Source organism: Cygnus olor, chromosome 17, assembly GCF_009769625.2.
Source record: "Cygnus olor isolate bCygOlo1 chromosome 17, bCygOlo1.pri.v2, whole genome shotgun sequence".
Lineage (NCBI taxonomy): Eukaryota > Metazoa > Chordata > Aves > Anseriformes > Anatidae > Cygnus > Cygnus olor.
The window spans coordinates 11948832-11976000 of record NC_049185.1 but is presented as its reverse complement, the minus strand read 5'-3'; the positions used below and the strand labels follow the sequence as shown (position 1 = coordinate 11976000).

The window sequence follows — 27169 nt, the reverse complement described above, 5'->3', positions numbered from 1 at the left end:
GTGAGACAGATGCCCTTTATGAAGTCACTTGTGAAGGAATAGAAATGAAACAATAGCAGCAAACTAAGCTTTTGAAAAATGTGGCCTAAACCAGACGCTGAAGGGAAGTGACTTTATTTTCTTGAAGATACTGGGACAGGTGAGATCCTTTGTAATACTCCATCCTTAACTAGTTCTGTAAGGTGTGAGAAGCATGTAATAAGAAATTTATTTTTAACATCACGGGAGGGTGTAATTCCCTTTATTAGAGGAATGCACACCACACAGGAGTAAGCAGGTCAGAAAACATCCCCAGTCATTATGCGAGCGGTCACTGAAGGACGGTGTCATGGCTCGATGCTGTGGTTGCAGCTGCATCCAGCTCTCCTTTCCTCCTCTCTGCAAGTGAAGTCCTATCTGCGCAGGGTTTAAATCTTGTTCTGGCAACTGGGCTTGCTGCTGGTTCTAGCTGAATTGGGGAAACTAGAGGGCAAAGCCCCCTCTATTTTCTGTCAGGATGTGTGTACAGGATGTGTATCCAGACATGCATCTTCCACTGAGGAGCTTACAGTGCTCCTCAGTGAAACGGAAAGGATCTGTGGTGTTCTTTGCCATCATCAGCAACTCCTAAATATGTGCTAATATATTTTAAATCATATTTTTGGCAGTTTTTGAATGGCAGTATCCTAAACCTTGCTCGGTTGGAGGCTGTATTTCCATTTATAAGCCTTTTTCAGGAGAGAGAAGACAGACCTGTACACTGCATCCCCAAAACAGGCAGTATTAGACTTCCACAAAGAAAAAGGACACAAGTCTTGCAGAAATGCTTGTTTTTCAGAAATATTTATTAAACCGTTAAAATTATTTACTGCCCAACCAAAACAAAACCAAAAAAAAACTTCAGTGATCCTGCACTTTGGAGACAGGATTGTTATGACCCATACCTGACAACATCCCGGCCCCTTTTTTAAAAGCAGATTTTAGTTAATATTGAGAAACTACACGACAGATCTTCAACTCTTTACATACTCATCCCTATGTGCCATCTTCTCAGATGACGCTTGGTGTGTATAAACTCAGCGCTTCCAACGTGAGAAGGAGGAGCGAGGTGGTTAATACTAGCAGGTCAGGAGTAGTGACTAATTAGATTTTTGAGGTAATGGGCTACAGAGATGAACGGGGAAGGTTGTACTGCTTAGTGCCATTGTTCGAAATTGGCTGCAGATTCGACCCAACAATAGCGCACTGGGCTCTAGCGTATGGGACTAGCTGTACGTGCACTAGGCCAGGAGAGTTTTTAATACATGAGCTTAGATGCTGGGGGAAAACAGTTCAGCCTGGGGGTTTCTATTATCCTAGCTCAGTGCTCTTAGCTGATTTGAAAGCGATGTGCTTATCCAGGCTGGGAATCTGCTGCATTCTTGCATTGTTTCTGATCACTGCACCTCTTCTGAATGTGTCAAATGACTGTAAACTACGCTAGGGAGAGACAGGAATCATTCACAATTTATTTAACTGCCTGATACAACTGTAGTGTGCTTTTTATTCCTCCGCCCCCGTGCGGAAGTGAAGTCAGGACGTTAGCAACTTAAGCGTTACAGTAAGACTTCCCCCATGTCAGAACTGACTCCCATGGCAGGGGAGAAGGGCTGCTCTTTTATGGATACAGCTTTCTGGAAGCATAAAACTCATGATGTGTTACCAAAACGTAACCAGGCAAAATTATCTCTGCCTAATATTAGCATCAGATGCTAGTGTCACTATTTCAAGTGGAAATGCCTTCCGTGTAAGGCCACATTTCCCCCTCCTGCCCCGAACGGCAATGATGCCTGGCAGGCACAGTAAACACTTCTCTACCTAGGACCCGCTGAGGGTCTGTGTTCAAACGTAGCAGTTACAGGCGGGAGCAGAGCAGCGTTCAGCCCACCGCGGCAACAAAATGGTTCCCTGGCGCAGCTTCCCAACAAGTGAACCGTTTGCTGCCCATACACATTTAGGAAGCCGGTTGTGGATCATCCTGGACTAAAAACAACTGCCCTGCACTCAGCACCGGGCTCTTCACAGAGCAGATGCAGTTGCTGCACTGCCACCAGCAGCCCCCAGCGCCAAGCAACACGTGCACAAGTTGCCCGCAGCCTTGCTCTAACTTGAGAAACTCCTCTCCAGCAGTGCTCTGCTTCAGCACAGGCTCTCCTGGCAGGCAGCAACGTTCACAGGTGACCTCCTCACCACCTCCCTCGTGAGGAGCAGCCAGGGGGTGCATTTGCGCTCTCCCACCGGGGCAGAGCCTGGTGAGGTGCCGAGCCAGGGTGCCACACGCAGCGGTTACGCTGCATGGAGCTTTAGTGTTAAGTGTTTTTTTTGTAAGCACAACCTCAGGCGGTCCCAAGGGTCTCACACTTAATTACAAAGCAAATCTAAAACCCACCTCCTGGCAGTTCAGCCGTGTTCACATGCGGGGCTTTAGGGGACAAATTAAGGCCCCTGTGATTGTGGGTTACCCAAACGTCAATCAACAGCAGCAGAGCAATCTGCATATGCAGAATTTGCCCATTCTGCCACCCAAAATAGTGTTCAGACTAGTCAGAAAAAAGGTTTTGAGTTGGGGTCATCTCTAAGTCAGTTAAAATAGCTCGTGTCAGCTACTTGAGGATGTCTTTTACTCTGAGTTAGGCAGTCTTCTCTAGGCAGAAAAGTGGAGTCTGACTTAAATCTAAACCTGGCTGTGGGAAGGGGACCTAACTCCTTTACAGCAACTGTCTGCTACTCTAGGGGGGAAGTCCCTGGTAAGAAAAAAAAATAAGTGTTAGAATTCCTCATAGTAAGCAATTTGTTTTCCATTAATACTGCAGAACTCATGGCAAAATGCAAGGCACGCTCACCTCGTACATTGGTTTCTTCATGCTTTAGGCACTATAAGCAGCAAGGGAAATGTATACACTCACTATCCCTCTCAAGGCTACTCCAGTTTATCGATTTGTATCAGGTGAATTTCCAGGTGGTTACTCTGCAAAACGCAGGTGCCAGCTGAATGTAACAGGACAGAGCAGTGCTAAGACCTGCCACGGAGAACGGCCAGCTGCGGTGTTTTCCTCTTGAAAAAAATCCTAGCAAATTAAGAAAAAGCAAACAACCCAAAAATTTAACAAACAGGGTAACGGAGTCTTTGCCAATAGATATTGTACACTGCAAACAAACTTCTATTAATGGCACAGGTCCTTTTTTTTGGTTTAGAGAAGCTCGTGTTACTGTAGTTAATGCGTGAACAAGAACGTAGACTTGTTATTCAGCACGAAACAAGTCATCTAGAAGCTTCAACGTCCCAGGGCATCGATGACTGTTACTGCAAAGCTTGGACTCTGTTTTCAACAGTCACCAAGTGAACAGTGCGGGATCCCTTTGGAGGAGTACAGCTGAAACACAACCACCGAGGTGTGCAAGGCAAATAAAAACGACGAGCTGCCAGATTTGTTCACAGAAGCTTCTTGTTACTAGACTGTCGAGATCTACTGCAGGAAGCTGACCACCTCAGGGTTTTAGTCACAGGTGCTGCAGGGCTTCTTGTCCTTGTTCGGTGTAGGTGTCATCTCTATTTGAATTTGACCATTCGCCAAAAGTATCCTGGAAGTGGACATTTTTCTGTGATGCCTGCATACGTCTCTTATCACGAGAGAAGAAACTAAACCTTCCGGGTAGGAAGGAGGAGGAAGGGAGGGGAGGGAAAAGAAAGAAGACTGTTTACCGTCTTGGAAACACTTCAAACCCCCGACACGATACACAGCACAAAAAAACACAGAGCAAAAAAATCCATTTGCATCTGCAAAAACTAAGGCAGTGAAGCCTGGTGGGAGTGCATGTCAAAATGTTATTAGAGATGAAGTCATTGCAATCTCAAGCAGCTTTGCTACGGAAGCTTCACATAAGCTCTAAATGCTGTTGACTCTGCGAGGTGCAGTTATTGTTTTAGGTGTGTAACCCGCCCCTTCCCCAGCCCTGAGATACAAAAGCAACAAAATACAACACGTTAGTTTCTCAGCATAAGTAAAGTGGTATCTTTAGCATTAAATCTGTATAATTTACCATGAAGCAGAAATAAAGAGTATTTTTAGGGGTGCCAGCAGGGAAATTCTTAAGATAAAAGAAGTGAGCCTCCACAATTTTTTTTCCAAGTGAACAGATTTTGATACATAGACTAGATTCCTGCAAAAATAATTGAACAAATGCACATGGGCTCTCAAGAGTTTGCAGGATGAAGGCTCTGAACAAATGCACACAAGTGTGCACGTCATTTCCTGTCACACAGCTTGGGTGCTCTAAGATAATGACGTACGTGAACCAACAGCCATTAAATACAACGACATACTGCCAGCTGACAACACAGCTAAAAAATAGTCGGAAAAACCCTTAGTGTCATTCTCATTTGTATGGCGTGAAGTTACTTGATTAAGCAAAGTCAATATTCACAATGAGTTCAGTACAAGAGCTGTTAGTGCAGTGTTTAAGTCTGCTGAGAAATGCAAAAGTTTTGGTTCCAGCTGCCGAGGGTTCGATTTGGCTGCATGCCCTTTTGCCCTCACTGGTGCACTTTAGGGGGAAGCACTGTTTTGCTTGCACAGGACCACGCACAACGCGGTGCTGATCCAGGACAGGAACTGCTAAATGCTTCTACAGTAAGAGATTACACAAATATAAGCGCAGCTCTTACAGCAGAGGGACTATTTCCCAGGGCATAAACCTGGCCCTATGTCTATACCCCACTGTCATCAGCGTTCCTCCTGTGCCCGCGCACCCTTCAGCCTCCGCTCAGTACCACGATCCCAACCATCCCGGCTGTCTCGTGCAAAACAGGGCATTCTGCCTCTGATGTCACATAGGAGGGTGAATTTGAGCATCAGGTGAGGCTTAAGGCAGCTTTCCCACAAAGACATCCCATCATATGTGCAGGTAAGGACACTGATAATTATTTATAAGCTGTTCTTGACTAGAAAGTGATATAAAAGGCTACACAGGTGCACTGCAAGGTAACGGATGTTGCTAGCAGGACCTGAACTTTTGCATTTCCTGGCTTCAAATTGCAGCCTTAACAGTGAAATAAGTCTTTTGCACTTAATTAGTCTCGTACTTTTCTACCACTTCCATCACAGGAGCTGAAATTCACACACATATGCTCTATCTTTTCAGGGCCAGGTCCAATTCCAGCTGACACGTGATGTGTGCAGTCACTAGGGCTTTCTGCTGGGCACCTTCAGTCCTGCGTGGTCAGGCCAAGCACCCCAAAGTCCACGCAGAGGACTGCTCTATTTATGCAGTAAGTTTCAAATGTCAGCCTTCAGTAATTTTTCACTTTTTATCATGAAATAAGAGAAAAATGTTTTCGTAAAAATCTCTACACCAAGCAGAAGGATTAGGGGGTTTTATTCCTTCTGAAACAATGAAAATGGTTCTTACAACTTGAAAATGTTTATGGAGGATGTTTCAAAAAAGCATATTTGTGGAGAGGAAGGGAAATCTGAATACTGTGTTGCTGCTGTAGATATAAAGACCTCTAAAGCAGCAGTTCTAATGCAAAAAGGGTTTGGTTTAACAATTATCAGCAAGCACCTCCTCCAGGGACAGCCAAGAATAGGGTGACAGAATTGATTACTGAGTGTATGCTCTATTCCAAAATACGTAATGAGAGACAAAATCTACAGTGCGTAGAGAGAAAGAAAACATGGAAGCAACAACCTATAATTAAAACTGGAAATTACTGTAGGTATCAGCCACTACATTCTGCAAATCTAATTGATTTGTAACAAGTCATTAGAATGACATTTATTTTTTTTAAAGGCATTCGTGTGAATTATGAATAGGCTGGCTTAGTAAGCAAAATTAAGAGATTCTGGTTAAAAATGCATATTCCAACAGTTTTCTAAGGAGTAATGATTGGTTTAGCATGGTAACAGTAAGGCAAAAGGTGATCAAATGTCAATAGTTGAGGATGAGCACGGAGGACTATGACAAGTTGTGCACTGACTGGTCATTCTGATTGGCACTTTGTGCTTCTGCGATCCCACAGGCAGCCGATGAGAATGCAACCAGCAGTGCATGTTAACAGAGGGTCATGCAAAAGGAAAACATGGTACCAAACATTTAAAAAAAATTCCTACAAGGGACACAAGTCTTCTTATTGGCTGCAATGTGGGATCATCTGGAATCAATCCAGCTGCTACCATGGGCATTATGGCTGTAAAGATCCTGGTCAGGAAAGTACAGACACAGAAGAGGTAAGACTAGAGCAAGGGAAAGAAAAAGCATTCCATTAAAAAGAAAAGAGGCAAACATGATACACGGGGTTACTTTGAATTATCACACAGGACATACTACAGGGAGAATCACCTAAGACAGCTCTTCTCAGTGAAAAACTCTCATTTAGAAAAAGCAGTCACTGAAACAGTTTAAATTGCTCTTGAATTTCTAAAAGATACCACTTTTCCGTTGTGAGGCAGCCTGCAGTCTGGGTTGGATTTCATCAGGGTATCACTACCTCTAGCAATGCAGAGCAGAGTGCACATTTTTCTTCCCAAGAAACAAACAGGCACGGACATAATGAAATGAACGATGAAGGTGTATGTTAAGAAATACAAAACAGGACTGTGCTGTGACTACCGGCTATTTGCACAAAAAACAGGGTTAGACAGGACGGGCATTACAGTTAAACGACTTTACAAATTAACGTTCGTTAATAGTTGATAGTTTCGAGTTAAAAACCAACACCACAGCTGAAATCTTAAAATCATCTCCTGTGCAAGCTACTTGGTTAAAGGGCCTTGGTACCTCTTCCAGAAGAGCCTGCATTGTTTCACATGCAGAAAGATGCTAACTGCAGGCAGCTCGGTACTGGTTTGAGACCTTGCAACTACTCCAGCAGAAAGACTTTCTGGCTGGCTAGCAGCAAGATCATTTCTTTGTAAGGATTCAGCACTTTCACTAGGCATTGGACAATTCATGCAACTTAGAGGCTGAGAGAGCATGCCAGCTGGGTGCTCAACGCCCAGCCAGCCCCACGCAAGCCTGCCAACACACCTTCATCCGTACCTGGAACACCCTCTGTTTTTCTAAGGGTTCTCCTCAGAGGTTCTCCCTTGTGCCAAATATTTTTTTGAACTGTGGACTAATGTCAATTGAAAATCAAGTTGAAATCACGAGAGACATTTCACTTGTGACCAGCTCTCCCCAACACAGCCACCCTTAACTGCTATTCTTAAGATTCCAAATGAAAACAAACAAACATTGTTCTACCATTAGCAGTAGCTAGGACTTGTACTTTTACACATTGTGGCACACTCAGTTAGCTGCAGCAATCAGGCAGACACATCAGCTTTTGTAGGCTGCAAGAATAGGAAGAAAACGTATGGCTGTTTCAGGCATTACATCAGTGACAAACAAGCACGTATCCGTGAAGAGAAAACAAAAGGGTGTTTTCTGCTCAAAACAGAGGGAGCATTTTTAGTCCTTGTACTCTTCCTCCTCAATAAAGCCTCCTGGTTATGTTATTTCATCAAAATTCTGACATGTGATGTGGTTGAGACAAATGCAGTATGATGAGATCAGAACCCAGTTTGCCCCAAACCTGTAAACTCTGGCAGTGAAAAAATGTGGATTACTGTGACTTCTGTTTCCTTTTCTTTATGTGGGTGCTGCACAGAAACATCCGAGCACATCTTAGATGGCACAAGCTACATATATCTAATTCCCTGAGATACTACATGGTCAAAGAAAAAGGGACACACCACACAGGCAAGGATAAAAACTTCTCCTGAGATGACAGCATCAGTCTCTTACTTCTGTATTTCAGCTTTTTGTTTAGTTAGGAGGAAAAGCCTGAAACAGAGGGCAAAAATAAACTACTTTCATTTATAAAAGCACTCTGCACGCAGATATCAGCCTTACGAGTTTTCCTCACGCCATTAGGGTACGCAGAGTTTGTGTGTCAGCCTGTTACAAAGGTGTCATAGGTGAGGTGCTGAGAGTGTTCGGCCTGTGACAGGGAGAAAGCAGCTCTGGAGACAGCTCACAGCAGGCCAGGAGTGCAGGTGGAGGTGTTAGAACAGGACAGGACAGACGCTACACTTGGGTTCCTTGTTTCTCCCAGCAGTGAAATTTCCTGACTTTTTAAAGCCGACAGCTACACCCCTGCCACCAGCCCCTTCTTAACCACTCTGAGGACTGCTTGGGTTGCAGGAGTAACCATCTACAAGCACAACTCTGACGAGACACACAGCAGAGGGGGGCAAGGAAAATAAACCCACACTTGGCAAATCCCATCCAGACAGGCTGCAAAAACACGATAAATCCGAAAACAATTACTGTCCTTCAGGTTACTTAAGTAGAAGGTTTTATCTTCCCTTACTTAATGTGAAGGCTAAGTAAGGAGAGAGCAGAAAAACTCGGGGATGGAAGATGGCAGCTAAAGAACGTAATTCCATCCCGACAGCAGGCTCAATACGCCCTTTCACTGTCCAGCAGAAGAGGACTGTTACCTTCTCTGAAAGGGGCCAAAAGAACACGTTTTCACTTTTTATTGTGCGAGTTTTCAATTATATAAATTTAACCCAGAATCTGAGAAACAGGAAGATTAGATAGGCACCTGAAAATGTGCATTGATCAAATGGCCTGACGCTCCGCGGGTACTCGCTGATAAATTAACTGAGAGGAAGAAAGCAGCAAGCACCACAACTAGTTGAAGACCCAAATGTTCCTCCTGCCACGGCTCCCTGCACTGTGATGTCTGCATGCAGACGGCAGAGCCAAGGCTGACACCCAGTCAGCGTGTGCTTTGACTTACAACATCTGGTTACGGTTTTGTGCTGCCTTTGCTTCATAAATCGAGCATGGGAACTGCAATCAACACAGACTGGGTACGCTGAAAAGAGCCACCCCCCCACAACAGGGCAAGCTTTAAAAAGTACTAAAATAAATTTAAAAGAAAAAGAAGCATTACAGGGGAGAGATCTTGTGAGACAAAGTAATATTTCCATGTTACAGAATGAGTCCAAACTCAAAGCGTGTTTTCCAGTCATACGAGAGGAAGGGCTCTCAGCAAACAAAGCAGCACAGAGGGAAGCTGGAGACTCTTGAAATAATCAAAAGTGCCCTCCTGACTTTATGGTATTTTGGACCAGCACAGATCTTCCCATGAAACTTACTCTTACAGGGCTGCTGCTATTATTAAACAAAATCTGGAGGTTATGGACATGGAGACAGGATGGAAGAGCTTTTTATGTTGAAACAAATGATTGTTCCAAAATCATTTATGCAGTTAAAAAAGCTATGCTTCTGGTATCAGAAGAAAATCCAAAGACTTGCTGTGAGATTATGAAACTTAATTTGGAATAAATCTAGAAGGAAGGAGTTTCGACTTCACTTTTGGGCAGCACCATTAAACACTTCACCAGGAGAGGGTGGGGTTCTTTCTAGCCAAGAAAGCTGGCATCCTCTCCAGCAGGGCAGTTGTTCAGCAAACAAAAGGTTTTGTGCTGTAACAGTCAGAATCTAAAGACTTTGATCAACAGGGAAACAAGCCCAGCAAGGTCATGGTGAAACCTTATTCTCCACACCCAACTGCCAGAGGTCTGCAGTTGGCTTTACTTGTGAACATCTTCTTTACACATCTTCTGAGCATGACCTGGGGGCCAGTGGTTTGCGACATTCCACCACCTTAGGGACTGTGCGTTAAGGAGCTGGGGCTTGTGCTTGAACAGGAGCAGTGCTCCTACAAGCCTTGCATGCTGAGATTGGTGCTGACTTCAGTTCTGGGCACACAGGACAGGCTGAGTGGTGCTCTGGATAACACCACAACTATTAACACCTCCCTTTGGAGTATGACTGCATGGTGGAGACAAAAAAAGTCCTCTGGGAAGATCAGGTGTCTGTCATTAAGAGCTCACTGGCTCATACAGCTATAATGAAACAAAGCAACACATGCTCTTTTGGCTAGCCTGAATTGCATACTTAGGAAAGAAACAGAATTGGAGTGGGCTTCTTGCACACATCCATCTTGCCTATAAACACAAGCACATGGAATAGTTTTATTCTGTACTGCTGTCTGCATGGAGGGAGCAAATGGTGGCACAGCAAAATCTGAGATTGGAAGCTCACCTATAAGTAGGCTGGAGTTTTGGCCAAAGCCAGCTCTTGTTTCATGACACCTATCCAACGTTCCTTTCTGAAGAAAACACCTGCAGACATTCAGGATCTCTCCCATATACGTTAGGGATGTGGCTATTAGCATTTGCAGACTATATCCAGTATGCTTAGAAAATACGCTACTTACAGTCTTTTGATTCCAGATTCAGGCTGAGTTGAGGGTTTTGATTGAATTATGGGCGGAGGTTGAGGGGTTCTAGTTTCTTCTTCTGTTTCCTCACTTGAAAGAAAGAAAAGGTAATTAATATTGTCCTCCAAGCCATGGAAGCACTTTCAGTTCTAAAATTCAATCTGAAGGTGGACTGTTCATGAAGAAAGGGTCTCCTTTCAGTATTTTCTTCCCATTTTGAAAAAAAAAAAAAAGTAGAAGAGGAATGCATGGAATGTTCTATAATATGTTCTATTATATGTTCTATTATATCCATTTTAGACCCACTATTACCCCCATTTTTTAAGTTCAATTTTTTAAAATGCTTCTAATCTTTCCAAGATTCAGGGGGAATCTGGGAGCTGGGAGTTAGGGAAGGATATAAGTTTTTCCCAGTGTTGAGAAACCAGATATAAAGCTCATTGGAGACTATTTAAGAGCACATTTATTGTTTCTAGACCTGCCCTATGGCTCCTCTGTGCATAGCATGCAACAGGAGAGAAGACCTAACCTACCTTTTGTAATATAAAAGCTCCTCTTGAAGTAGAAACACTTTAGATTTCAATTCATTCCTCTCATGAAGGACATCCCGGAGCTCCTGCAAAGTGAATCTTGGACGATTTGGATCTTTTAAGTCCATTGCCATCTTTTCCGACTCCGAGAGGCAGTCGTCATTGTTCGGTTCTGGCTAGGAAGCGAAACACAGGCTTTAAATTCACTGTGCGAATGCATTTCTGAGGAGTTTAAAATATTTATCGGTCTAATCCCCGACCTCTTTCTTTTCAGCACTATTAAATATTGTTTTAAGAGGAACAGCAGTTTTAAGAGAAAAAACACAAGTGTTTTTTATTTTATTTTTCATGTTAAAAACTGTCAGCAGGAACAGCTCAGAGATCTGATCGCTTTGTTCTTTCTTGTGCTCAGATCGACTGATGACACACACAGGGCTGGTGATACCATGGCAGCTCTCTGAAAGACGATCTGAGCGCTGTTCTACCTCTCTTCCCTCGCTGCTCGGGGAACCTTGCAGATGAGGATGACCTAAGTGACCTTCAGTCAAAGCCCTGTGCTCACAGGAACCTTTCCCAGAGTTGTATTTTTGGGACAACAAACACACAGCCCAATTGTTCCTAGCAGCCTGAAGACTGGGTCCAAAGTGGGCCACCACACAGGTGTAAGCTTTCTTGTGGAGAAACTCCTGTGGAATCCAGACTGCTAGAAAGCCTATTGAAAATGTACAGCCTCATTTTTGATAAACAAGTCTGTCTAAGGAATTTATACTTTTAACAAATAGGGTAAATCAAACATCAGCCTTTTATATAAATACTGAAAAAACAGCATCGCGAAAATCATAACAGTTCCTTCCAGTTCTCCCACAAAGAGAAAGCTCGTTTGGATGTAAATATATTAAGTGGAGATTTAAGTTCTTATTGCCTTAATGCCTTTATTTAAAAATGCAGGATTGGTATTAGCACTAGGATCTAGCTACGAAGTGGAAGAAACCTGCAGACAATACAGCAGAGCAATGTTCATCTGTCCATTTGTTTGATTCACCCCATGAATCCAAACGCATTCCTTTACACAGATTGTACTAAATAAAGATAGATGCACAAGAGGTTCAAAGGAAATTACCCAAACGCTTTTCTTCTTCACCCTCCTAGACTAGAGTCTGATCTGGCTTATACAAATAACCTTTTTTTTTTGCTAGATTTTGCTCAAATCAGCGAAGACCGAGGGCCAGTAGCCAATGCAAATGTACTTGCCCGAAGCCAACAAGCGATGTCCATGGCAGAGCACGCAGCTATTCGAGCTGCACGCTTGCCACTGCAATTCCTGTCTAACCATCAGCCTGGCACAGAAAGCGGGGAACGGCTCTAATTAGAAGAGGCACCATTGCCACGGAACAGATGAGTTAGAGAGAGGTGAAGAATGCATCCTTTCTCCCCAGAGACTGAAGACACTTTCACTCCTGCTGGCTTCGGGCCTAGGCTCGGTGGCCCCGTTTACAAAGCGGGGTGTCCTGGCTGAATCAGCAGCAGTGAAGTCATCCTTTCTGCTTTATTAATACACTGCTTGCCCAATTCAGCAGTGACATGTTAACAGTGGCTGTTACATTCCTGGGGGTACCAGGGCACCCCATCAGCCTTTGCCTCTGCTTCCTGATGTATGGCCCTGCCTCCTACAAGAGAATTAGATGGTTTGCTCTCTGCTGCAGTCCCTCAGGCACGTAAAATGCTGCTGTGCTTCTTCAGCAGCTTGGTACTGGAGCTCTTACCAACACAAGCAGCCACACAGCTCTATACCATAGTGCTCCTTGAAGTTCTTTCATCCTGTAATATCCCTTATCCTACTTCTTACTCTAAGAGCAGCATTAGGAAAGGGAAATACAGCACATTTGCTTGAATAAGACAGAAGTAGTGTCACATGCACAAAGGAAAGTAATAGGAACCATGAAGAAGACTAAGGGATACAGCAGAGCGGAGAAACATCCCCTTGGATTTGCATTCTTACTACTCTGATCTCAGCACCAAGCCAATTTGCAGATTTTCATTTTGCCTGTTCCAGCAAGTATTTGAGTATGCAAGCAACATTTGCTTTTCATGAACATTTGTGCTAGTAACACTTCACTGCACGAATTCTAGTGGGAAGCAAAAGCAGGAATAGGGCCAAAGTTGTTTCCTCTAAAACATGCCTTCAAATATTTATATGTTGATTCTGCAGCAATAGAGCAGCTCTGTCCCAACAATTAGATCAAAATGCCATAAGCAGTGCAAGAACCAAGTGTGCTCTCACTCATTTTCGCAGCACAAGACCCCAGCTTTCCTGTCACTTCTTGGATTAAGGAAATCCTTATTCAGTTGTGAACAATCAGTGAGGCAATGGATAGAAGCATGGTCAGGAAGAACAGAAAGCACAAGTCTCTGCAAAGCTTGTATTTTCAAGTCTCTGGACACATACTCATGGGTTGCAGTGAAATGCTGTGTTATTTGTTGGTCACAATACAGCATAGCATGGAACTGTGACTGCACTGTGTTTTGTTTCTACCCCAAAGGCTTATAGCTATTAATTGTAAAGCCACGGTAAATGAAACCCGGAAGATACAAATACAAAAATTAATCAACAAAATACGCAACAAGCAGTTGTACCGGAGTTGCAGAAGGACGTTAAAACCGAGTTGCTCAAAACAATATTCAGAGGAAGGGGGAAAACGCCATTCTTCTCCAGACGCAGAGCCACAGCTACCAAGCTACAAACGCACAGCACAACTTTGGTCTGGACGTGGTAATGGCTGCGTCTCATGCATGGTTTAGACAGGAACCATTCTAACCGCAGGGCTCCTCAGCAGTCACAGACCCAGAATGACCATCACGAGCATCACAAGATTCATCTCCCTGAAATGACTGAATGCCAGAAGCCGGACTAACGTTCAGGCCTGTTCGTCCCACTGCAGACCAAGATGTGAGACAAATCTGGTGTTTGTAAAGACTCCGCAGAGACTTTTGTAAAGAGTGTTTGTAAAGACTCTTGGAGACGCTGTTCCTAGTCAAGTCACCGGCACAACCTAGGCTTGCCTGCGCACACAGCCAGGGAGAGCTTTAGCAGGGTGACAGCAGCCAGCCCTCCCTTCACCCTTTGTTTTTCATTCTTTACGTTATGTCCAGAGGCCTGAAGAGGACAGGTAGCATTTTAAGATTATGAAACAGAGCAGAGATTTCAGGCAGAGCAGGCATATTCCACTGCATGTGAGCGTTCTGCCCTCAGGCACTGTCTGCCTGCAGAGTTCTGCATTGCCTCTGGGACCCCTTCCGACACAATTTCTTTTCTCCTGCGGTTCTCACGCCACCACTGTCATAGTGCTGTGCACCTTCAGGACCTGTTGGGGCTTGCAGATTTGCACGCTCAACCACCACTGCTCCTGATGCACATCGATCACATTTAGCCAAAGAAGAGGTGCTTGATACAAAGACTGAGGATCTGTAAAAGGCTGATTTTAAAAGTGATTTATACTGCCTCTTACCTTTATTTCCTCCCCATTTTGGTTGTCCTCACCCTGCAGTTTTTCCCTCAGTTTCCCCAGCTCTGCTCGTAGGCTGCCCATCTCCTGCTCCTTGGTTTGCAGATATGCTTCTAACTCCACCTTCTGCTCAATCAGCGCCTTTCCCTGAGCCTCAACAACAGTGATCCGGTGCCGCAGGTCGTGGTTAATTTTCATTAACCTGTTCTGTTGCTGCTGAAGCTGCAAATGTAGAAGGTCAGTAGAAGTTTAGTATCCATTCAGCCATCAGCCATAATGGCCAAGTCACAAATATTACGTTAAAGACCAAGTACTGAGTTCCTGTTAAATCTGATCTGGAAAATTCTCCTCACCCCCTCATTCATTTTTTAATCTCTTATCATCTAATACCGTTGCAGGCACCAAAGCTTCTCTAAGTGCTTTCTAGAGTAAAAAAAGAGGTACTTTCCCCAAAGCACAAGGAATTCTCCAGCTAAAACCAAATCCATCGCTTCCAATATGTTGTTTCAAAAAAGCAAAATTCAAGGACAGGGTGGGTTACAGGATTCTGAATCACATCTTAAACCCGGAGCAGAAAAGAGAAAGACAAGGCAGAGAAATCCTTACTATTCAATTTGTAAGCACTTTCCTTTGAGCCTGTAGGTGAGGCTGGGAAGCAAAATACATGTAAGGAGGTCATAACACAGAAAGAACCACGACATCAAGTGATCGCCAAGGTCACGATGGAGTCTGTGACTCACTTAAGACTAAATAAACTCTTTTATCTTAAATCTTTTGTGCACTCCCCATCCCCTCGGGGACCTTCTGTTCGTTGCTGGCAAATGTTAAGTGACCCAGGCTGGGCTCAGGCCCCTTCCTCCCTCCCTCCTTCCCCTTCTGTGTGCACAGAGGTAATCCACATCGCATCCCCGGCGTGCGAGTGCATGAGTGGAGTCCCTGCTGCCAAACTCTGTGGACAGTGTATAAAAAATACGTAGTACCTGCTCACCCAAAGCAGGGGTGGATGGGAGGGTTGAGGCATGGGGGTGCTGAGGGAGACTGCACTGCCAAAGCAGAGATTCGTGAAGCCAGAGCAAGTTACCTGTCCTGCTTCCATGAAAGGAGGGAGGTGTCAGGTCTTCAAGGAAACAAACAAAACAACAACCTGTCCTTCTTCCTCCTTCCTCCCTTGTCACACTGGTTTCCAGTCACGTTCCGAGTGTGCCTGGTCCCTCCAAATGCAGCAGAGGGCGTGTGCCTGCACTGCCTGCCTAATCATTTGAGGCATTCCACAGTTATGCTGGACACGTCAGTTTCTGGACTGATAATCTGACATTGCTTAAAAATTCCACGTTAACTTACATTTGAAAGAAGGCTACAGAAGCATGGGTGAGAAGGAAGGGAAATAGGAAGAGCAAGAGCCACTTACAGCCTCCACATCCTCATTTTTAAGTCCGAGTTCCCGGTCCTTTGCCCTGATTTCATCCCTCTGTTTATCTACGACTTCCTTCAGCTTCTTCATGACTTGCCGCTCTCTCTCTGACATTCCTGGTTAAAAAAAGGAACACAGAAAACAAACTAAGGACAAGCAGGAGCTGCTGAGACTGAGAACAATAACAGTGAGAAATATTTGGATAAAGACTCTGCAAGGTGCCTGCTGGTGGAATTAAAGAGAAGCTGCTGGGAGGTGCTTTGAAGGTTACTCTGAGGGCAGCAGGGAACACAGATGACAAAGTCCGCTCCACAAAGCCTCTGCACGGAACCTCCTTGCAAAAGGAACCAACACTCCTCAGAAACATTTATGACAGCGGAGTGACACTGCTGTATCTGCTGCCTCCGTGGTTTTACATCAGTGTTCACATCATGGCCCTTGGAGCTGGTTCATTTGTGTGACAAGCTATAGAAGCAGCTGGCCAAGACCTCAAATTGTAAAAAAAAAAAAAAAAAAAAAAAAAAAAGAGATCATTTGGACCCCTAGCAAGATCTGAACAACATTTCACTATTGTGGACTGCATCTAGATCTAGAACAGCTGAGGTGCACTGAACTGTTTTTGTATCAAAACCCAGCTTTGTACTGGGTGAGACAGAGACGAGAGGGGAGCTTCCAGAGGGTACCTCCACCCCAAATCCAGACATTCAGCCTGAATTATGGTCGCTTATTTTGTCTGCATGTCTTGCAACCTGTTCCCCATCCTACTGTATGATAATTCATCTTCAGGGTACTTGTACTTCAGAGAAAAGTACCACGGGGCCTTTCACTTCGGAAAGATGTTTGGAACATTGCCAGGATTCCAACATTGAGCCTGTTTGAAGATGACTAAAGGATTAGCTTAACCTGAAGTCTGACCAGGGAATCATGAAGAAATGTCATGAATCACAAAACAGAAAGCGTTACTCCATAAGCCGCTATTACAGAGATGACCAAGAACTCCCGGACTACAGCGATGGGCTCTTCAGAGCCCAGACAGATTTACCACAGACCAGAAGATTTACCGTGTTAAGATGATAAATCTATATAAATCTATTGCCCTAACTTTTTCTTGTCATTGTACAGAGATGTGCAGTCTGATGATCCTGAACTGTCACGTAAAATCACCTTGCACAACATCCCAATAGCTTGAGGACGAGAGGCAGCGACCAGGGCAGCGTGTGGCTGCTTGTCTGTTACCTCTGGCAAAGCACTTAAGTTACCTGGGTCCTCGGCTTCCTCCACCCATGAAAGCAAGTACTGATAATTCACTCAGCTCCCCGGGATGGCTGGAAAGCTACTTCCTTCTGTATTAAGGCAGTTCCCACACGAAACCCACTGCACGCACATCCAGTGGAGCCAGCTGCTCAAGTCTCTACCTTCTGACATCAGCTCTGACTCCTGCTTATGTTCTTTCTTCATCAGAGAAATCCAAAATTGCTCCCATAAGACGGCGTATGTTGCATGCCTTTAGGGACTCCAGCTTACAGAGCTTAGGAACAGTAGCTTACAGCTACATTTGAACTGGTGGATAATACAACGGAGCAAGACAGACCTGAGAGAGACAAAGGGAGCAGTAACTCTGGTGGGTGTGCACTTCTGCAGCAGCTGGGGGTTCCCATGTGGGTGTACAAAGTGCATCACTGCAAACAAGGAGAAGAGCAGCTCCAGTCCCTCATTAAAAAAGCACCTGGAATGTCCCAGAGCAAAGACCGGGTAACTGCTCTGCTGGGAAAAGGACGGGGGAACAAGGCTGGCTGGGAAGCTAGTTCAGAGGACGTGTTCCCATCAAAGCCCAGAAATCAGCTGAGTGACGACGTGGTGTTCATGTTCTCATATTACGTTCTCATCTTTTTAAGTTCTGTGATAAGTCTTCCTGCTCTATTTCGGGAGCCTGGTCCTCTTTGTCTCTGTGTTGCAGGTTCTAGTGTTTTGCAGGATACTTTTCATCCTTCACTGCAATAGTGGCTCACACCCACTCGGGAGGACAAGTAGACGCTGACACACGCTGCCACTTGCTCTCCTAAAAGATCCACGCTCCTATCACAACACAGGGCTGGAGGGCTAGAAGCCTGTACCCAGCTCTGACACCTCTCTGATCCCTAAACCTCTGACTTAGTTTCCTGACTTGCAGGGACATAGGAAAAGACAGGAGAACCTTGTTAACATCTGAAGGGAGCTGTGTAGGAGAAAGAAAAACCAACCAAACAAACAAACAAAACACAACCAACCAACAACCAAACAAAGAGCCAGACAAGGACCCTTGCACCAGCCAGCACAACAGAGCACTGGAGCCTTCCCACAACTTGTTCTTGTTTACTTGCAGTTCTTGACCACCGCTGTATCTGCAAAACCCTGCTACAGGCTCTTGGATCCACCCCTTCCCAGCCACTCTCAGGGCTGGGGCCTAAAACATCAGCTGTATCAAAACAAAACAAAACTCCAAAACTTTGCCTTGGGGTACGGAGGAACTGCAGTGAGACTGACCAGCAGTTTTACCCCGGTAGGAGCTAAGAATAGTGAGTGCAGCTATATTCATTAGTATTTGTGCAAAGCTTTGAGATTTCTAGAGAGCAGGTGCTATTTAAAGAATAAAGTACCATTTCAGTGCTGACTGCTTTTCCTCCCACTGTACTCAATTTTCTCTATAACATTTGGTGAGCATCAAAGACTCAATTGTGTGCACGGATCACTACATTATCCTCTTTATTTCAGGAGGAGAGGAAAGGAAAGGTGGGAAGTGTTTTGAAACAGTCACATCTTCTTCCATTTCCCAGGCACTAGGGAAGAGGAGAAGGAAATCACTAAGTGTCCTAAATGTAAAGTAATTATCTCTAAATGACTCAAACTCTAATATCTGCAACATCTTAAAGGGCACACCCAGCTGGCTTCTACAGGCACATCCTATGAATTCAGAGCTTCCTGTGAATTGCTGCGATCACAACAGTGTTCTAAGGAGCAAGAGAAAGGAAAGCATTTTTAAAAAGAAAAGAAAAGAGAGGGAAAAAGACCATCCTTTATGTTCATGCTTGGGGACCTGTTTACTGTTGAGTTTATCCGTCTGTTGCAAGAAGCCAAAGCGTGGTCAGGGTCTGTGGCACTTCCTACACATTCAGAAGAGAAATTTGCCTTCACTTTGGAAAGGGAACGGCAGGCTGCTCAGCAGCCGAGCCCGAGAGGTTTACACGACGGTCGGCATCCCGCTGCTGGTCTGTATTACCATCGCCAGCCCGAGAAGGCAGCTCCTCTCGCAGCAGAGACGCAGCAGCCTGCTTGTCCTGTTTGACACATGGGTCAAGTTTGCTCGTGGCATTTCACTAGGATATTCTGATCAGTCAGCACCAGCAAATAAGCGCTCAGTTTGAGCTCAGGGAGGAGGAGTATTAATGGAGGTTGCAGATTCATCTGTAACCTCTCCTACGTATTTTGTATTCTGCCACATGGACCCTTTCATACAAACACTGCTCGGCTCAGACTCTCAGAGAGCGCATGCTCCTCCTATTTATATAGGATTGTTTGCCTTTCTCACAAACACCTTCATTATGCTAAAGCAAGGCTCTGTGAACTATAATACGACTATTAATTGGCAAGATTGAATCTCAAAGCCTTAGCACACCCAGATCGCTGGCCTCTGTTACCCGTACTAAAAACAACTCCTTTAACTAACTGTCTGGTGAGCAGGCAGCAAGCTGCTAATCCCAGGAGAGTTAGCCACTAAAGGAAGACATGAGCACACCACCAAATCATGCTGAGATACGACTGGAGTCTGGGCGAAGTTAGTCTAGCCAACAAAGCATTTAGCTTGAAAACCTGCCTCTGTAGAGTCTGCCTGTACCGGATCAAATGATGGAGAGGGGAAAAAAGCAGCATGACTGCTTTTTGACGTTATCCAAACGAGTAGTTTGAGACAAACCTGACTCCACTCATTAATGACAAAAATTCCTAAAAATGAAAAAAAATGGGCTTGTTATAACAGGTCCCACTAACAAGCTGAGGTTACTGTAAGTGAGGTTGATTTGACTTAAACTGATAATTTCAGCTAATGAATATCAGTGATCCCAGAATCTCATCTCTGGAATGGGTTTTGTTTGTTTTGTTATACTTGCGTAGACACAGTAAAAATAACATGAAAAGCATGTGTGGCATTTGCTTGGCTAGCCGAATGTAAAGAGTATGGCTATATTTAAATACAAGCACATGAGCTGCAGCGAGCTAGATACCCACTGGAAAAAAAGATGAAAAAACAAAGGGGAAAATGGTTCTTTATAAGAACATGTCAGTCTCTGTGGCCTGTGACACATCACTGCCATTCTGACACTTTCCATGGAGTTTGTAGGCTGGCATAAAGCTACTTCTTAGAGATTAATTGACTACTAAATTGAAGGAGCTGCATTTGTTTTAGAAAAGTGGAAATCTTTAAAAGTTTTAATAATTTTTGCTTTGAATTGTGGAGCAAATAGACATCTGCTCCTCTGCCCCCACTCTTCGGAAAGAGCTGTTTGCTGAGCTGTGGGTAAGAGCTGAGGACAGCAGCTGTTTCAGTCGCTGCAGCAAAATCTACCTGCAGTTGCCAGTCAGAACCTTTTGTCTTGAAATTCATTCTGCCTCCAGAAAGAAGGTGCTCATGAATTAATCAGTTATTTCAGCTCTTCAGGATTCACCCACTTCCTGGTTTATAAATCTCTTCACCTACTCTAAATTGGATGGAAGCGTCCTGAACAGGTGAGAGAATCCTAAAGGGAAGTAAACCAAGTACAATCAGTCTCTCAACATATTTTTCTAGCGTATCTCTGCATGACGGACTGATGTAATTCAGACAAATCTTGATTTGTTGCTTTACAAACAATTATCCTGGGTAGATTGACAGTTACACTTATTTTTGTGCATAACGGTGTGAAATTGCTGAATGGATTATTTTTTGTGTTAGAAAACGTAAGGAGGGATTAAGAATGTTTTTAAAAAATGCTAGCTAAAAAGAAGAAAAAAAAAAAAAGCAATAGACCAAAAAATGATGCTAAACTACTTTCAGAGATGCTTCTCAGCCAAACAGAAAGCTGTTCAGGCTTCTCTTTTCCTCCTGCCCCCACCTCTTATGCCTCCAGTGTAATCATGTGTTCAGAAATTTTCAATTCAGAAAAAAACCTGCATTAGTCTATAGGAAAAAAAAGCCAGAATATCCAGTCAAAATATTTTGGTAACGTATTGCTTTTATAACAAAAGCAAGTACTGAATTTGAAATACCAAACTTGCCTTCATGCTTCTGAAATTCCTCTTCCGTGAAATTAATGTCTTTGTGAGACAAGTTTGTCATCAGTTGTTTATTCTCCTCCTGCAGCTGTGCAATTTGGGTAAGAAGGTCCTGTGCTTCCCCTCGCCAGACATCCTCCACCAGTTCTAATTCCTAAAGGGTAGATTTAAACACGTTAAGAGTCTTGGACTGGACTATTTACAGATCAAACCAGTAACAATACTACTTCAATTCTTATGGAAAACAATTAAAGGAGACTACTTTGAATTTCTTGGAAGATATCTACTTTTGTGATGCTAGCATCAAGAAACCATCTGAGTACCAGTCTCCATACGCTGAATGTAAACACACGAGGAGTCAATTCCTGATGCAAACGTTTTTGACGTGTGAGTTACCCAAAGAGTGCCTACTTACTCCCCGTTTTTCTGTGAGAAGATTAAGGGGATTGCTGCGTTAGACAATACAGCCAAACTTGAGCAAGAATTCCCTCCTGCATCACAGAAAGCAACCACAAAAGCTGTTATAAATGCCCCAGAAACATCACAGCACAGACAAGGGGAGGCAGCGTTAGGCATGCTCATTTGGAAGGAGCAGCATCTCTAGTCTGAATTTCTGTTACAAAGCACAAGTGTAAAACAGTGAGCGCCTGAGACTGTGACGCAGACCCAGAGCTCCTAGTCCGAATGGTAAACACAAGACAAAACTGTGCTGCTTCTTACATAAATCGTTCTGTATGGAAGTCTTGAGGGACATCTACGTGAGCGGCAGCGAGAACGGTCAAAACACCAGCTCCCATTTGTCAGGACACCGTGTGTCAACAGCAGCTGTCACCAATCCCAGTAAAGGTCAAATTAGGACAAAAATTATAAGTGCTCAAGGAAAAATGGTTGTATTAGAGCTTCACTTGTTCCAAACGTCTTTGCCATAAACCATACTTCTGCAGTGGGGGCATTCTCTACTCTGTTTTCACGTATGTGCTTCAAACAGAAAAAGCTGCATGCAAATCACTGAAGCCGGGCTGAGTCACTTGCTGACTTTCGCATTCATCCAGCAGGCCCCTCTCCTACCTAACAACAAAACACCCAGACAACAACCCTGCCAAGCACAGCCCTAGGCTAAAATAAGCTCAGCTGAGAGATTAAAGGATAGCTCTCTGCTTTGAATGCACGCTCTGACACTGGGAAATCACGTTCCTATTGATTTCCGGGTCCAAATAAAATGCTATTTTATTCCAGCATTTATTATTGCATCGCTGTCATTTTATAACGTCTGTTAGTGTGCTATGAGGTTTGCAGAAAACACTGACAGATAAACAACATATAGAGCGTTGTAAACTATGCAGACTTAAGAAAATTTCATGAATCACAGCTATTTTTACCTGAAACTCTTTATCTTGAGAAATACAAATCTGCAATGAAACTGTTTATTGCCCAGTAATACCTAGATGATTTACAGTGATGCTGCATGTTTTAACTCTGTAGCTAGCACAACGTGCTGACCTAGTTTAGAAGATGAAACAGCACATTCATCAGTTATAAGCATACTGATAAAAAATAGAACACGCAAAAACCCAGGCTAGATAAACTTACCTAGTGTACAGGGAGCTACCCTGTAAACACACAACTATGCTAAGGTTTAACCTGGCAAACGTTCTTATTTATTGCTACTGAAGAGCTCAAGGAACTGGAGCAGAAGTGAACTTCTGAATCCTCGCTAGCAGAGGTGTCCGACAGAGCAGGCAGGAGACCCGTGGGCCAGTAGGCGCCAGCCAGCTCGGGACACTCCAGCCACGCTCAGCCAGGCAAGAAGGATTCCCACCTGAAGACTGAGTGCTCTGAGTGCTAAAACCCCCATCAGCTGCTGCTTGCCAAGGACCACTAAAAACTGCCTGGATTGGCTTTTGGATGCTTCTTGTTCACAGAATTTCTCCGGTATTTCCCAGTCTCTGGCCTTTTCTGCTTACCAGTATCTGTCCTGTGAGAGTTCGCCTTGAAACGCTCGCACTGGAAGGCAGCAGGATGAGACACTACTGGACTACAGCAATGCAGCGTGCTGGCAATGAACTTACTTAAAAAAATGCATCGTATGTTTTATTTTCCCCATTCAATGTTTTCACACAAGTTTCACGTGGATTGTCTGAACGCTCCCTGAGCCACTCTGTGACTACTGGAGAAACCGGCAGAGTAAAGGTGGTTAGCTGGCAGGGGCTGGGTGGCACCTGGCAAGCACAGCTGTACGCGGCTGACGTGTTTAGAAAACTTCTTAACACAGATGTGGACTTCAGAGGCATCTATGCAGACTGTCAGCTTTTCCAACGATACTGGCTGCTGCTGCCAGGCCCAGGTCAGTGTCCATTTCACCAGGCAGCATTTTTTTAGTATCCGGAGGTAAAGAATTCCTGCTGGCTGACAGTACAGCGGTCTCTGGCAAACCAGCAGAGAGATCTGACTGCAGACACAGTACGGGACCAGCACAACAGCCCACCAGCTTGCTTGCATGATCTGTTAGAAGGGCAAAGGCACGGGTTTGGGACATGCAGTAATTGCATCCATTCTCTGGACCAGTGGCCTTCATACTCTGGAGACTTACCAGGGCTTTATACACTAAAGATCTTCTACCATCCTTTTCAGGACCCTGTCCTAAGACTCCTTCTGCAAACCGTTGCAAGAATTGTCCCGTATTTTTCTTATGCTAAGCAAAAGTCCTCTAGCTGATTCTTTTAAACAGATGTAAAACTTCTTCAAATAAATTTAAACTAACTCTTGGAGCTTGGGGTCTCGCTTCCAGAAGTTCCCCATGTCCTCTTTAATGTGGACCTGTCTGTGCAAGCAGGGATGGGACGAGGCAGCAGCGACGATTTAGCAGCCCCTTGCTAGAAGAACCATTTATTTCAACCAGTTATCTGCCTGGTGTGAAAATTAGATCTGGCACTTCCATTGCACCAAGTGGAACAGCTCATGCTGTCCTGCTGCATGAGGGTAACAGGATATGGGAAATGATCTCCGTCCACCTCGGGCTTTCACGGGGTCAGGGGACACTGCACCCACCCCGGGTGAAGCCGAGGGACATCGTGCTGTCAGAGGATGGAGCAGGAGCCTGGGGGAGCGGAGCGCTCCTCCCTACTCTTCAGCTCAAACACTGACCTGAAATCCTCAGTCCTCTGTCTCTCTCCTATACCTTGCCTACCCGATGAGCGTACCAGGAAGACCGGAGGAGCTCCGGAGAGACAAGGGTATCGCAGGCACTGACTTCTCCTGGCCTAGCAGGAAGCGGCGCAGTCAGGAGGGAGGCCGGAGCGGGGACTTGGAGGGAAACGCACTGGGAAGGAAAGGCGGCGACTGGGGAAGGGCTGGGGGACGGGAAGGAGGCAGGGAACTTCCAGGAGGGAATTAAAACACCCCGATGACAACCACACACCCAAACCCTCGGCGGTGGTGAGGCAGCATCCCCATGGGGCTCCCCTGGCCTCCAGCCTCTGGTCCCCCCGGCCTCCCCCTGGCTCTCCCCGGGGTCCCGGCTCTCCCCCAGGCTGTCGGGGCCCGTACCCCCCGTACCCCCCTGCACCTTCTGGTGCTTCCTCTCCTTCTCGATGCGGTCCATCCTCTCCAAGCGGAGCCGGTCGAGCTCCAGGCGCAGCTCCTCCAGCTCGGGGTTGATGTGGTTGCGGCTCACCAGCACCTCGAGGATCTCCAGCACCCGCACCACCTTGGGCATGAGGCGGGCGATGGCCTCGCAGCCGTGCTGGTCGATGACCCGCTCAAACTCCTGCCCCACGGCCGAGGCGATGTCGTACACGTCCATCACCGTCAGCTCCGCCGCGTTCTTCTCCAGGGCGGGCGGCGCCACCACGCCAACGCCGCCGCCGTCCATGGCTCGCCCGGCCCCGCGGAGCCCTCATAGGCGGCGGGGAGCCCCCTCCTCACGGGGCGCTCTCCTGGCCGGGGACCCCCTGCCCGGCTCGGCTCGGCCCGGCCCGGCGCTGCCTGCCCCGGGGGGACGCGACTCGGAGGGCTGGGGGGGAGCTCGGACTTGGCCGGGAGGGAGGGGAAGGGACAGGGAGGGCAGGGGAGGGCGAGGGCTCCCCGCCGCCGCCGCCTCCTCCCGGCCTCGCCCCGAGCTCGGGGCCAATGGAAGGCACCGGGAGGGCCGGGGGAGGCCCCGCGCATGCCCGGGACCGGCGAGGGGAGGCCGCCGGGGGAGGCAGCCGGGGGCTCGGTGCCCGCCCGAGCCTGCTGCGGGCAGAGGGGCCCGGCCGGCGGAGGGGTGCCGGGCGCGGGGTGCCGCCCGCCGTGCTCGTGGCTTCTGCCCGGGGAGTCGGGAGAAAAGCCTCGTGTGGGTGTTGGAGGGAGCGCGGTGGGGTTGGGGAGCCCGCCTGGTGCTGCTCGAGGCCGTACGCAGCGCTGGTAAGGCTTCACTGCGGTGTCTATGCTGCTACAGCACCCAGGGGTGACCACAGCCCCCGTGTTCAACGCTGTCCTGTAGGCACCAGGACAGGAGGCAGGGAGATGATTCCTGCCGCAAAAGAGTTAACGAGGGCTGAGGTAACGGGGTGGATCCACACAAATGTAAAGGGAACCACAAAACCAAGTTTTATGTGATAGTAATGGTCTCGCGCACGATGTTGTGGGGTTCAGGTCCTTGCTCTGCAAGAGCAAAGAGAGTCTTTATGCTCATACATGTGTTCAGGGTATCAGTGGGGATGTCATGTACAGAAGTAGTTTGCTGACACAAATCAACTTAGTGATGGATTATATTAAACCAAGATATATTTTTTTCTGGTTAAGATTTTCAGTATTTCTGCCTTCAGGGACAACCATGCACTTTTGAATGTTGTTAGAGTGTTTAGTAAGAGATCCTGTGGATGAGACTTTAGAGATAAATGTGTCCTGAATTGCTTTAGGTCTCAATTCCACCACTTGTTGTACGCAGCGCAGGAATACTGCGTTAAATTTTGGACCAGAGACTGAAAGTGATGTCAAACATAGGGATTAGTCAATGGAAATAAAACTGAAGTTACAAAAGCAAAGCTTGGAATGACTAATACGTGCTGCATGTTGGGAATTATTCTCTTATTCTCTTTATTTATTTTATTTTTATTTTATTTTTATTTATTAATTCTCTTATTTTTGGCAGATGCAAAATGCCAGTGCAAGTGAATGGGAGGTTTAAGTGACATGAAAAACAGCACTGTGACACTCAAACTTATTTGTGCCACTGTGTCAGCGTTGCATTCTGTCACACGTGTCAAACTAGCTTATGTGCTGCCAGCCGGCTCTTGTGTTTGTTGACCTGGACCAAGAAGGTAAAAAAAACAACAAAAAGCCTCCATACATCTGAGTTTGACATTCAGTTGCCTATTTTATAATAATAATCAACGATATCCTGTGAAAATATATCTACGTGTCGTTTGTGAAGCTTACTGCCAAAATGGAACACCACAGGAAGTTGCCCAAAGTTCCAGGGAGAGCAGGAGGATGAATAATGGCACAGTCATCCTTTCCTGGCCAGCGCTGCTTACGAAACCATGAAACGTGGTAGCAGCGTGAGCAGAACGTTTGGAGAGGGCTCTGCAGAGCCTCGGGGGATCAGATGTGATGGGAAGTGAGAATTTTGTCTGAGTTAGCAATGAGAACGTGTTCATACCACCAGCATTCGGTATCAGCTGATTTCCCGTTGTTATGTACAAATGCATGTAGAGGAAAAAAGTAATAATTTAGAGAACGTGCTAGTGGCAAACTACTTTGAGATAGATGTAAAAGCAGCACGGCACATTAGGCTACTGAGCGGGGAAGATAGAGGGTGGGCTTGATCCGAACTGTGACGGCAATGGAAGTTTGGGGTGACGCAGTCAGGTCTGGTACTCGGTCCCCAAGCGACCTGCGGCTCCTCACGCTCGTGCTCCGTCTCGCTGGAGGTTTTCCCTCCCGTGTGCCCACACCCTGCGCCTGCCCTGCCTCAGCCAGCCCTGCCAGCTCTGCCAGCCCGAGGTGACCGGGGCGTGCTCACACGCACCGCGTTTGGGTTGCGCCCGTCAGGCACCTGAGGACACCTGAGGAGAACCTGGGGTGCGGTGACTTGGGGGGCTCGCTGAAACGCGTCCATATTTCTCAAGGAAGCCGGTTTGTGCTTAGGGTGTAAACGTTA

General features: G+C 45.9%; 1 protein-coding gene across 2 annotated transcripts; it reads right to left on the bottom strand.

Annotated features, from left to right (window-relative positions):
• Nucleotides 1-808: 808 nt before the first annotated feature.
• On the bottom strand, nucleotides 809-25084 carry RILPL1 (Rab interacting lysosomal protein like 1). Of its 2 annotated transcripts, XM_040576497.1 has the most exons (8): nucleotides 24590-25084; nucleotides 21028-21178; nucleotides 15739-15857; nucleotides 14334-14552; nucleotides 10831-11003; nucleotides 10295-10387; nucleotides 6129-6216; nucleotides 809-3664 (listed from the first exon to the last, which is right to left on the bottom strand). In XM_040576497.1, exons 1-8 carry the CDS (start codon nucleotides 24893-24895, stop codon nucleotides 3659-3661), a joined length of 1155 nt encoding a protein of 384 aa, XP_040432431.1. In that variant the 5' UTR covers nucleotides 24896-25084; the 3' UTR covers nucleotides 809-3658. The 2 variants fall into 2 exon arrangements, with proteins under 2 accessions (XP_040432431.1, XP_040432430.1); XM_040576496.1 differs by lacking the exon at nucleotides 6129-6216.
• Nucleotides 25085-27169: the final 2085 nt, after the last annotated feature.

What these genes read in the sequence shown, in the direction of transcription:
- RILPL1 (XM_040576496.1), bottom strand. Translation starts at nt 24,895, where the DNA reads ATGGACGGCGGCGGCGTTGGCGTGGTGGCGCCGCCCGCCCTGGAGAAG. An exon ending in AAAATGGGGAGGAAATAAAG is followed by an intron (nt 11,004 to 14,333) that starts GTAAGAGGCAGT and finishes TTCGCTTCCTAG; the next exon opens with CCAGAACCGAACAATGACGA. An exon ending in GAGCTTTTATATTACAAAAG is followed by an intron (nt 10,388 to 10,830) that starts GTAGGTTAGGTC and finishes CTTTCTTTCAAG; the next exon opens with TGAGGAAACAGAAGAAGAAA.